Source organism: Falco biarmicus, chromosome 5 (assembly GCF_023638135.1).
Source record: "Falco biarmicus isolate bFalBia1 chromosome 5, bFalBia1.pri, whole genome shotgun sequence".
NCBI lineage: Eukaryota > Metazoa > Chordata > Aves > Falconiformes > Falconidae > Falco > Falco biarmicus.
In genome coordinates this window covers 30058052-30071116 of record NC_079292.1, presented here as the reverse complement: position 1 = coordinate 30071116, position 13065 = coordinate 30058052, and the positions used below count along the sequence as shown (strand labels likewise).

Below are 13065 nucleotides of genomic sequence, written 5' to 3'. Positions count from 1 at the left end.
TGAATCAGTGAACAGAATGCTTGTGACACTACATCAGACCAACACAATGCTCCTCTTGTTAGCTCATCTCTGACAGACAGTATCCCATATCTCACAGAAAGATCTGGGTAGCGTTGCTGCTTCAAACACATTTGTACTTCCTGAGTAATCAAGCTGCAGCTTTTCCATCCTGACCCATGGAATGAAGCTGTACGTGTTCTTATTATCCACAGAGACACTCTGCTTTTGCAAGCCGTGCTGTGAGCAGGGGTGTCCTGCCTCTCTGAAGTGTGTTCGTCAGCTTGGTGGCACTAGACCTCAGATGAATTTGGCATTTGGATCCAGGATGCAGATTTATCTTAGACTTTGTGCTGTTATTGTAGACTAGAAACATCCTGTCTGCTGCCCATGGAGGCTGTTGATCTGATCTGTAATTGCTCTTTGAGCTGCTGTTTTAGGTCGGAAAGGGCAGTCCACAAGCACTAATGACTCTTGCAGGCCAGAGCTCAGATTAGCTGTTCCTTACTAATGGCTGTTTGAATTCCTCATAGGTTTTATGTGTTTACAAGTACATTTAGGATACATTATTCTTTCATTCAGTAAAACCATCTGTAATTATTCCCTGTAATTGCTGGGTAAGGAGAAAATGAATCAACTATCAGGCTTTTACTGCTTGTGAACTCAAGTAAGGAGCAGCACATATTTTAACTGTGCTTCCAGGAAGATGTGAGCTCAGAAAGATAATTGTCATGGTCCTTTATTACTGATACGTGAAAAAGAGGCAACATTCCTGTACAATTAATAATTACCTTTCTAGGCCTTGGTCCAGCAAAATATTCTAAGTGGATGCTTAAATTCAAATCTGTGAGGGTCCCAGTGAAGTTAATAAAGGCTAACTGTTTTGGCAATTGTGTACTGTGGTATTCGGAGCTTCATCTTTATTTGACTTATTCTGTGAAGATCTTTATATTGGCAACCTCTGTTGGCCTCACCTCCTGTCCAGATGGTGCCTTAAGGTAGAAGAGTTGTCTGTACTGCTCTGCTGCTGTACTTCTGTAACTCCCTGAATTCCAGAGAAGCATCCTCAGTGATAACTAGAGACTACGTGCATTCATGTACAAGGATCCCCATGGAGCATCTGTCTGATTATAAGCCTGTTGAGTTCAAATGTAATAGGTGTTAGAGCTTAGGCAGCAGCATTAATGGACAGGGTCCTTTCTCTGGTGGTTAGGAATTCCTGGGCATCTTCAACAAACACTGGGAGGCTCTCATAACAGCTGTGAAACCTTCCCTCCTCTCCAAAGAGCTTCAGTGTGTTACAGTAAGATGGATAAATGTGGATAATCTCCATTTCATAGGGAAGAAAAGGAGACCCAGAGGGATGAAGTGCCCAGGCTGAAGAGTGTGAGAGAAGAACCCAGGACAACATGATTAAACTGTCCCCAGGAGCGGGGAGTGTGTGCAGTCACTGTGCGTAGTGTTTGATCCTTAGCGTGGCCCCCGCTGCAGATATGGCCTGGGCTGACCAGCTCTCTCCTAGGCGATGCCTGGACATGCCCTGGGGGACTACAGTTTCCCAGATGTAGCATAAGTGATGCTACAGGGTTTGGAGGTAGGAGGGAAGTGGTTATTTAGGTTTCGTAGGTGTAAGCCTTACACTATTAGGTCTCTGGGCCAGAGGGCAGGCCAGGGTCTGTTTTACTTGCCAGTGCAGATTTAGCTCAGTGATTCTTATTCTGGATCCCATGGGAATGATATGCATACTTTTTTTTTTTTTTTTTTACACAGAACTAGATATGTTTAAGACATTTTCAGCAGACTTTGTCTTTGATTGCTAGGTCTTGACTGGTAAAACTGACTGGCAAAGCGGTAGGAAAAAGGCTTAACGTAATGTATCCTGCTGGGCTGTCATTCAAGAGAAGAAAGTTTCCAATTCTCTTTCTGTCTGTAAGTCATCATGCAACTTTGGACAAATTTTTTCCACCTCTGTACTTCTCCAGTCCTGCCTTTGTCATTGATTTGTCAGTCTGCATAAATTATAGGCATGTTATGCAATGGTGTCCCCGTTTGGATGGATACTTCCCAAATGGCTAAAGAATTGATGGCTTAATTTGTTTTTACACTCTCTTTCTTTTTGTTCATAGCTGTTAACAATTGATGACAATTTCTGTGGCCTGGATATGAATGCCCCCTTGGGAGTATCGTCCATGGTGCGAGGGCTCCCCATTTTCACTGAGGATGGAGACAGAATGACGTCTGTGATTGCCTATGTCTACAAGAACCACTCCCTGGCTTTTGTGGGCACCAAGACTGGGAAGCTGAAGAAGGTAAGACCTAACGTGGTCCTCTAACTCAGATTTTTGCATTCTTATGGAGATTTGCAGTGTTGTATTGAGTGTGAAAACAGTCCTTATCCTAAGGTGCATCATCTACTTTGAGGATAGAAAATGTTTCAGTTGGTAAAAAACTCCTCTGTTTCACACTTGAGGGATAAAGCTGGTATGAGAAAGGATAAAATCCTTTTTCCAAATTGTTGCTCATCAGCAACTGAATGTTTCTGAAGTCAAACCACAGACTGACTTGATACAGCCACAGACAGACTTGATGCAGTTTGCATCCAACAGATTTTTGTTTTGTTCAGACCATCTCTAATTAAGTAGTTGATCACAGGGTGTCTGTGCATTCCACAGGAAAAACTGACTGTGGCTGAGGTCTGTTCAGAAACAGGGTTCATGCTCTGGAGATCTTTCTTCAGAGCAATATGACCAGACTGTGGTTTCACCATGAGCCCAGTGTGGTATTAGCAATCTCTGTTTAGGTCAGGCTGGGCGCTTGTACTGAAGGAAGAGCATTTTCATCAAGGGAAGGCTGTGTCTTGAACAAGAATGAGCATTATGCTTATGTTTGATGCCACATAAACACAAATAAAATAGAGCGTGTTTATGTTCGTCACTGTGCATTCTCACTAAAAATATGCCTGTTGCATGGTTGTGGCTCTGTAGTTTGCCATGTAAGGTGATTGTATAGAAGCTTGGGAGGTGGAAGCTAGGAATCATCTACCTGTGGTTTTCTCAAGGCAAGAAGAGGTACTAGAAGGGACCTTCTCATGCTAATTATGGGCGCCACCACTATTACAACCCCTAGGTGCCAGTCTGACAATGTTTGTCTGAATGCTAAGCCCAGGAGTGTTGCAAAATATTGTATGTGCGAGGAGATTGTTGCTTTGCCATCATGATGGGGATGGGTGAAAAGCTGGGAAGGGAACTTGGGCAGAGCCTTGGGGGTTGGGTGTTGATTCCACTTTGAATTCCTTTTGCAAATAAAAACTTCTAAGCTGGGGAGAGGAAGGTGCTATGAAAGAGTGATCTACTATGGCTCGTGTATGATGTGGAAGGAAGGGAGGGAGTCCTTTGTTCACAGATGCTTAAGGAAGGTCTGAAATCACTGGTTTTGTTCTTCTACCTGTTTCCTCACTTAAAAAGAAAATCAGGGTTGTAGATTCAGATGGCAATGCCCCTGTGCTGAGGGAGATCTGCAAGGGGAGCAAGATTCTGCCTGCTGGCAAATGTCTCTGGCTTTGTTCAACAGAGGAAAGGCTGCTGATGCTTTTGAAAAGAGAATGGTTTGGGTTTTTGTTTTGTTTTGTTTTTAACAGTCTATTCAGGCATGTGGAAAAGGAGCCAAATTGTTTTTTAAAGAGTTGCAATAAAAATAATCTCCTCCCCTGACTAATTAGGTTTTGCTTCCCTGTCATTTATGATATCATAATAAACTGTTTAGTTCTCCAGTCCGTCTCTTGGTGGGGGAGAATAGGGTAGCTGAGATCTGCATGGTAAATATACAAAAGACTGAAATGGTTAAGAATAACTGCTGCTTCCCTGTACTCGCAAGCTTTTGGTTTTCCTTTTGGCTTCAGGAGAAACCAACTCAGACACAGCTCTGTCTTTGCCTTTACAGGTCACATTGCAGAATCCGAGATCTGATTCCTTTTAATAGGGGAAAACAGGAGAGAAAGCTTTTAGTGCTTTATGGAGTGTGGTAGAGAGTGGGGACAGCCTTATAGGGTAAAGAATGAGAAGAGGGGAGCTGAACTGGCTGATGTAATTTGAGAAAGCTTCGTTTTATTCCCTTTTGCCTAATTTGCTGAATATTCTGACTGTGTTTACTGCCTTGGGTCCACGTGTCAGAGTAGAGTTGGAGTCTTGGGTGAGATCTTCCTCAGCTGAATAAGTCTCCACCAGAGTGGCAGAATGCATAGCAAAATGGGGCTCCCCTAAACACGTGTGGTTGTTTTGGAGCGGTTGATCCAGGCTCCTGGAAACCTTTGGCTCCTACAGATTCAGCCCTATCCTTGCTACAATTTCTGCAAGCACTGACTCTCCTCCACACACTGCCCTCTTCCACAGCTCCTGAGGGTATCTGAGCCCAGGACACCAGCCTGTTTTCCTCTCTGGGTGCCACACAAGGCCAGTTTGGCAGATTTTCACTTGACACTCCTTGGCCCCTGCCAAGACTTCCTGGGCTTTTTGAAGCTTTGTTTTCCACCTTAGCTCATCAATCAAGTGCTTTTGAATTGGAAGGAAGGGAAATAGTGCATTGGTTTTGCAACTCCAGGATAATCCATTATGTTAGCATGAAGTTTGATTTATGTTTAAAACAAAAATGCCTATGGTTAAATTGGAATAAGCTTTTTAGGATTCGATGAAACTCCATGTACCAGTGGACAAAGCCTGGGAGCTGTCTTTTTTTTTTTTTTCTTCTGCTTGCTGGGTCCTACCACGTGTGGTATACGCTGCTGTTTCTCCTGGTGCAGTGCAGCTACTTGGTCAAGTTACAGTGAAGTATTTTGGATAGCATGAAGAGAGGAGTTATGAGATTATCTTCAAGATAGCAGGATCTACTCAGTTGTTGGAAGACTCACTGCAAGTAATTACAAGTTGGTTTTGATGAAACTTTCCTTATTTTTCATGCAGTTTCAGTCCTTTCCTTTGTTTGTATATTTTTATATGAAAGTGGCAGACTGTGTATCAGATTTTGATGTATTCAATCCGTGAATTCTCTGCAAAATACCCACAGTCATAAAGCAATATCTGTTAGTTGATACACAAATGTCACATATGTCAAAGGAATTTATCCAGTGGCACACGCAACTGAAGTAAAATATTGTGCTTTACAGGAACATATCATTAAAATGAAAACTAGCAGCGTATCAGGAATCTGCCCATGTAACCAAGACAACAAAGAGAGAAAGAAAAGGAAAGACCAAGATAGAGATAGGGTAGGAAAAGAGTGAGTGAAACAGAATGACAAGGTTGGCCCCAGCTATTTCACTGCCCCAGGCAAAATACATTTTGCAATCCTCGCTCATTCACATAGCTACGTGTGCAGACCAACAGGAAGGCACTGAATAATGTGCTGTAGAGATATGCCTTCCAATTCTGCTGGCTCGTCCACAGCACAGCCTGGCCCTGCAGAATGAAGATATAAATAGGATAAAAATGCCGAGCTACAGAGAAGGAAAATTCCCACTGTCCATATCTCATGCATAGAAACCAGCATCCATGGATTAAAGGCCTGATGGGTGCTGGTGGTGTCTTTAGGATGGAGAAGGGTGGCCCAGAGATGAGAGGGTTGGGAGACAGCTGGGTTCAGTTCTCTACCAGAAACTTCTGGTGTACCTCCACACCTCACTTTCTGTCCTGCAAAAGGTAGGAAATATTTTGCTTGCTCCAAGAAGTGTTGGAGAAAATGAATGTGTTAAAGCTTGTGAGGTGTGCCATCATATCAAACAGCTAATCCAGACAAATCAGATGAGATGGAAAACCAGCTCCTGACCACTTGTGGGCATTAAAGATCTTGCGGTACTCTTTGATGAGAAATATTTCATCTTGCAGTGCTTTGGTGAGATCCCAATATCTGTAATTACCTCCTGTGCTGGCTGGCCTGTGGCATTCCCTGTGTTCCGTACCACATTGTACCATGCTGGTGAACATTGCCACAGCTTTAGTGTACCCCAGGGTGCCTGGTGGGCTTTGCTGGCAGAGTGAGCTCCGATGTATGATTGGAAGTGTTTCGAACAAAACCCATGGCTGAATGTCAATTCGCACCCCTGTGACTTTTTAGCAATCGTTTTCAGGAGATACGAAAGCTTCACTTGAATTGAACGAATGTCTGTGTTGTCTCTCTCCAATCAGGGCAGTAAACCATCAGGATCAGGAGGTATTCTTGGGTACGCACTTCCTACAAACTGCTTGGCCCCAAAACAGCCATGTGCTAAAATCCACTGGCTCTTTTTCCCCTTTGCATGCTCTCTTATTACAAGCTTAGCTCTTCACTCTGGCAGCAGAAGAAAGCTAGAGGATGGTTTGCACAGTTTTGTATGCTTGTTTTGGATTTTTTTTTCTGGTGCGTCCAGCCAAATTATGTGCCATAAATACCTGTCATCACTAAGGGCGTGTAGCAGTATTCAGTATTCCTTGTATTCCTTCCCTAGGCATTTGTTTATGGGTCATTGCTTTTGTGCAGATAGTTTCCAGTCAAAGAAATACAGCTTACCTGCAATTATTCTGTGTGTAGATGAAGGTGTAGAGGGTGGTTTGAGTTTACAAATATCGACCTGGGAACAGCCCTAGGAATTGCACTTCTAACGAAACAAAGCTTTTTGTCAATTTGTAATGTTTGTTTGAAAATGGAGTAGTAGTAATTTACATTTATTTGAAACTTCCCCATAAGAAGTAACTTTTTTATTTCATCAAAATATTTCACTCAGAGCCTCTTCTATGCTAAATTCCTTGCAGAGAAAGGAATTTGGCTTAAAACCCAGTTCTTTCACCCTGTGGCCTGTATTTCACTTTTCATAAGATCCCATTGGTTTGAGGTCTTTGAAGGGCTTTTTAGGTTTCGACTGCCATTCGGGGTTAAGGTTTTCATTCAGATCAGACAGCTCTGAAATCTGGCCAGCACTTCTCACCAGGTGTCACCTCTATTTAATAGAAATTTCTCAGTATCAACCCGTTTCATGAACCACCCTCTGGATTACCCTGAACCTGGAGACCCTGCTTTCTTTGGATCCCGAGACAAAACACTGCTGGGAGATTTTAAGATCTGAGAGCTCTGATTTGCAATTCTCATTTTGGCTCATCTCACAGTTGCGTTGGGGAAGGCTAGCTTTCTTGGATAGACACTTGGATTGGAAAGTACATGCAAGTCTGAGCTTCTGCTGGTTTCTGGCCATGTAGTTGTAGCTACCCTGTCCTGTCAGCCAGCTGACAGCTCTCCTGGTTGGTTGTACAGCGCTGTTTACAGCCCACTACCTTGGAGAGGGAGTGGGAACCACTGACAGCTACTGAAGGAGTCAGCCTGTGTTTTGGAGAAGATGCACCTTGGTCTATGGTAGTGTCAGGACTCCTTCAGTAAGGCAACCCTTCAGGACATCCAAACCTGCACCTCTGTTGCCATTGCTGATTGCTATGATGGGTCTTCTGGGTACAGGCGTTGTCCCCTCACATGTGGGGTGAGATCCCTTCCCAGAGCAGGGCTCATCCAGTTAGCAGGAGAGAGCAGCTGAATCCTGGTGGGACTGGCAGCATGTCATGTTCTTCCATAGGGCTGGATTGCTCTCAAGGGCAAGAAAGGAATGAAATGGAGTTCTTCATGCTAGAAAATTTGAGCAAGGTAAAAGGGATGCAAGAAGTGGGCGGAGACGTATAGGTGTTGGAGCTCTGGGTGGATTGGTGATACCGTGACATAACCACATAGAGAGGAGTATCTTCCTTTTCCTCTCATACTTCACCTCCCATCCAAGAAGCTGGAGCTAATGAAAGAGCACTGGTTTTGCTATGCACAGGTTTTCAGTCTTGTGGTAACTGCAGGCAGACAGAGATCCTCACTGTTTCTCCAGGCAAGGGGGTTTCTGAATACATACAAGATGAGAAACCCTGCTCAGTTTTGATATTCCCTGGAGGATATTCTTCTGCTGACAGCTCTGTGTGAATGTCAGCAGAGAAATTCGGCTTCCTTCTCCTTCCCTCTGTTGCTTTGAAAGAGTCAGGTTTTTTAAAATTTTATGGTTTTTACCCCAACTGCTTGGCAAGTGGACTTAACTGCTCTGAAAACATGCTGTAGAGGCTCTGGCTCCTGCTGGGAAGCTGGTTTCTGTGAGAGGGGCTTGTTCGCCCTGGCCTCTCCTCACAGCTTCCTAAATCAGCAGGAGTTCGAGTGCTTCACTCACTTGTGATGGAGCGGTACTGCTTCCCATCCGCATCTGACGTCTGTGAAGGCTGCAGTTGTCTGTCCTACACTGATAGACAGTCCCTCTTTGAGAGGTTGTTGCCAGCTTAGATACCTAAGAAGTAGTTCAGTTTTCTGGCTGTAGCATTTGAAAAGCTGTGATTTTGGTAGCTGTGGTACTTTGCACTTGATGCTGGTGTTGGGTGTACCAGCAGGCAGCCCCGAAAGGGTGGTGATGGGAGTCTGTGTGGACCTTGGGCAGTGACACCCATTTGTACAGGGTCAGGTAAAAGTCATTGGCTGGTGATACTGGAATCCTACATGACCTAAAAGCGTTGGGTGATCAGATACTGTCTCCATGAGTGAAATCAATGATGCAGGACTTGTGCATCCTGGTTTTAGGCTGCTGTGCTCTCTCTCGTCCTCTACTGCTTCAAAGCCTTGCGAGCGGGTGGGCATCTTTCTGTTGCACTTCATCTTTCACCCCCTAGATGTCGAATGAGGTGGGAAGCAGGTTCCTCTGGGCATCTGCATTCAGCCCAGGGATGCAGTCAGCTGGGAGGATCTGGCTGAACAACCGGATGGCCATCTAGAGGTACCTAGACAGGATGGAGCAATGAGACAGAAACTCACTGAAGAACTGGGGAGTCCTGCACCTGGGAAAGAACAACCTCTTACAACGATTCAGGCTGAGGACTGCCTGGCTGGGGAGCAGCTCTCCTCAAAAGGACCTGGGGATCCTGGTAGACAGCAAGTCGCACATGTGCCATCAGTGTAAGAAAGAAAAAAAAGCAAAAAAAGCAAAAGAAGCCAACAACATCCTCCGCTACACAAATAGAGGCGCTGCTAACAGTGTGAGGGGAAGGTGATCATCTTGACCTCAATTGCTAGACCATATCTAGATACTGTGCCAAGTTTTAGGCCCTTCGGTACAAAGAAGATATTGATCAGCCAACACAAATTGAGGAGAGGGTAAAAAGACTGTCCAGGAGCTGGCGAATCTGACTGAAGAGGAGAGGATGAGGGAAATGAGCTTATTCAGGTTGGGGAAGAGAAAACTTGGAAGGACTTAATGGCAGCATTCCCATGCCTACAAGGAGGTTTTTGAGAAGATGGAGACAGGCTCTTCACATTGGTGAGTGATGGGAGGATATGAGACAGCAGGCATAAGTTGACATGACAGCACTTCCAACTGGATATAAGGATAAATTTTTTTCCCTGCGAGGACAGACCAGCACTGAAGAAGGTTGCCCATGGAGGTTGTGCAGTTTCCATCCTTGGAGATTTTCCAAGCTTCAATGGACAAAACAACTTGGTCTGATCTCACAGCTGACCCTGCTTTGAACAGGAGGTTGGACTAGAGACCTCCTGAGGTCCCTTCTAGCCTGGGTTACCCTATGATCCATCCTCTGCTGCAAAACACCCTGCCCTAAACCACACCAGAGGGCCTTTATCCATTCTCTGCTGCTGAACTGGTGCAGCTGACAGTTGTTTTAAATGCCCACTAATTGCTCCGTCACTGCAAGCGGGTGCTTCACTTCTCACCACCCTCATTTCCATTGCTTTGGGACTTCAGGCTACAACTTGTCAGTGTAGCACATTGTGGTTAGCTCGTTGCTTATTGCAATATCTAACTGCAGTAGGAAAACTCTCTCTCTCTCTTTTTCTCTTTTTTTTTTTTTTTTTTTTTTTTCTGCTAGGAAGGTTGCTGTTCCCAGCAAGAGTTAAAGCCTGCTTTTTGGCAGACAGCAATTAATTTTCCGTGTCTCTCCCTCAAGTACCCCTCTCTGCTTTCTGACTACTCAGCAATCTCTGTGCTGGTGTGCAGGGTTTGGCTGAGCTGTGCTTTTGCTGAGTGCCTTGCGTACATGTGCTGAGTGCCGGTCTTTTTTTGGAGGTTCTGTTCTAACAGCGCCTCAGAGTCTTGTCAGAGGTGGGATCTTGTGATCCTGAGGAGAGATTTGCAAGAGCCTGCCTAATCCCTCCAGATTCTGTATCAGTGGTGCTGCAGTGTGGGCTTTTGTTTCTAACTCCTGGAGAAATAGCAGGCTTCTGTGGGCCCACTGCAGCAGGGAAAGCAGCAGGTTGTACCAGCATCTCTTCAAACTCTTCCTTTAAGAAGCTGCAGCTTGAATTTGACAGGTTTCCAGTGGCAAAGCAGCTGATCTGGATTCCCCACAGGTGGCTGAGGATGCATGCTGTGCAGGCAGAGGGATGTTAGTGACAAAAGCAGCCAGAAAGGGACAGATAGCAGTGTCCTGCTGCAGGTTACCTTACTGAAAGCCATGGGCCCTGCAGCCTTCTGGGGGACAGTCTGCAGTGATGCTGGCTGTCACTTGCCTTGTGGCAGGTGGTTTTCTGCATGGTGTCCCTAACTGTACAAGTCGTGTGGAGTATTCAGGCTGCAATACCTGGTGTGGCTGTGCTGTTGATTGAAACCATGCAGGGGTGGGATACAAGAAAAAGCATAAGATAAAGAAGATATGTCCCTGTGTCCCCCTGGTCTATCTATTTCTCTTTGGTTTTATCTCTCTGTTCTCTGAGAAGTGCTCTGCATGGGACATTAGGTGATCAGCTTTGGTCATCACCTGATACTGCTGCTCTCCAGGGTGACAAAGCGAGGCTATTTAACTTCCCGCACACTCCATCTAATGCCCGGATGGATGCCCAGCCAAAATGGCTCTTGTCATTCCTTCCTCCTCTCTATCCCCTTTCCTTTTGACTGGGATAATGACTTTTCAGGGAGCCCTTGAAGTGCCTCTTGCATCTGCCTTTGATTTGAATGCCTCTTGCCTGCTGACCCTTCTTACGGGAAGTCGGCTTAAGTGCGGTTCTCCTAATTACTTTTGCTTTAATTTAATCTTTTGAAATAATTTTATCAAAAAGAGGAAACCTTCTACCCACTCCCTCATTTTATCGGCTTGTTTTCATGTATGGTCTCTGGGTTTATTTCTCTATTTCCCTTGTCTCTAGATAGGACATCATTTGCATATTTGATTAAGCTCCATATGTTATCAGGGAGCCAGTTGAAAGAACAGCAAGCCCCTGATAAGGCCCTGTGCATTTGTCTCTTCCTTTCACCATCCTCCACTCTACCCCCCTTACCATCCTGCAGCCATATCGGTGCCCAAGATCACCCCTGTGGCCTGTCTCATCTCCCCCGTCTCCCATTGGCCACATTGCTGATCCCCAGTTCAGCCCCAGGTAGGCAGTGACGTAGACATCACGGTTTGACAGCTCCTGCCTTTAGGAAGGAAACAGGAAGGGTGCAGGGGATGGTGAGTGGAGCACTGATGAAGGTATGGACCGTGATGACGAGGTCCAGATTCGGTTCCCTGCTCTCTCTGAAGGCCTTCATTTTGTGCCTGCGGGATATGCATTGCATGAAAGCTCCTTGTTCCCACTGTTCAGTTGTGATGCTGTCCAAGGGTTTGTTGAGAGTCTCGACTGGACTCTTTGCTGCATGTATTTGCTGCAGTCTGGACCGACACCTTTAGCTCCTCTCCCAGGCGCTACTAGAAATGAGTGCAGTGCAGAGACAGCAGAGCATGGTCTGTGGGGCTGAAAGCAGAATAGCCATGGATGAAGAATTTTGAAATGTATTTTTAAAAGTGTGTCTGTATATGTGTGTGCATGCAACACATACTGCTTAGGAGTTTAGGCTCATGCACCTCAGGCTTTGTTCTCCGCTTATTGCTCTGTGAAAACAATTTGCCTTAAACAGTTTCCCCAGCCCACCTCTAGGAACCCTTTAATTTGCAGTAAGTTGTGGATACCCCTGAGGAAATGTAGGGAAATGCTTAGTTGAACAGTGATTTTCTCCTCCTCTCTGCTGATGTTGAAGCCAGGGGAGGCTTTGTGCAGTGTGACCCATAGCTGGGTGTTTCTGGGGGTGAATTAGCCGTGCTGCTGGGGTTGGAGAAGGGACTGCAGCTTGTGCAAGGGGGCTTTGGTTATTCGAAAAGAGCCTTTCCCCCAGCTGACATCAAAGCGTAGGAACAAGAGGTTTGATTTATGAGCCAGTTCTTAATTAAAAGGCAAAAAAGGAACGTGCCTCTCTTTGTTAGGATAAGCAACTTTGGGCTTGAACTAATTTGAAGAGCCTCTCTCCACCTCTCCCTAGCACACACCCTGGCTCCCCAGTGTGCGGCAGCCCCACAGCATCGGCACAGCGGTTGCAAACCCCATTTTGGGGGCTTTAGCATCATCTGCATATCCACCATTTGTGAGTGCTGCTGGTGTGGTTGTGAAGGAAAGCAGAAATAAAATCCCCCCTGTTCCTTTCCAACTTGATCTCTTCCCCTCGTGTTTCTTTCATTTTGGTTTAATGACTTTTGGCTTGCTATGCTTCATCATCTCTCTCGTCTTGGTGGCAGCCTAGCTTGAGAGTAATCAAGCTTTGATGGATTGCTGGTTGTTGGACTTGTATGTGGAGCTTGGGGGGAAGCATGAGAGAGTTGTACTGGTTTTTGTAGACCCCAACCCATATGGTGTCTGCGGGAGTGAAGACATGTGTAGCATGCTATGCAGGATTCAGGGATCTGTTCCTGCTTGGTCTGACACTTGTTTTTTTTCTTTTTCTTTTTTTTTTTTTTCATCTCTTCGAAACCCTGTCAGTAGCCTTTCACCCCTCCTAAATGAAACCATACGGAAAAGCTGCAGGTTCCTGGCCCTTTCTGAAATTAGAAAAGCTGTTGTTGCTGGGTGAGGGATAGAAATACAGGCGGAAGGCTGGACCACGACAGTTAATCAAAGCTGTGACTCCATCAAAGTCTCCTGGCATGCCGTGCCCAGGGTGACCAGAAAGCATCTTACTAGCTGTGGTGGCAGCAGCTAGCCCTGTGGGTTTGCCTGTAA

At 45.5% G+C, this 13065-nt stretch overlaps 1 protein-coding gene across 3 annotated transcripts in view; it reads left to right on the top strand.

The window, feature by feature from the left end:
- The window catches only part of PLXNA4 (plexin A4), a 455447-nt gene that overhangs the window by 47363 nt on the left and 395019 nt on the right, over positions 1-13065 (top strand). For all 3 annotated transcript variants that reach the window (XM_056341131.1, XM_056341132.1, XM_056341133.1), the window contains exon 3: positions 2124-2306. In XM_056341131.1, the coding sequence (XP_056197106.1) occupies positions 2124-2306 (183 nt within the window). The remainder of the gene's footprint in view (positions 1-2123; positions 2307-13065) is intronic.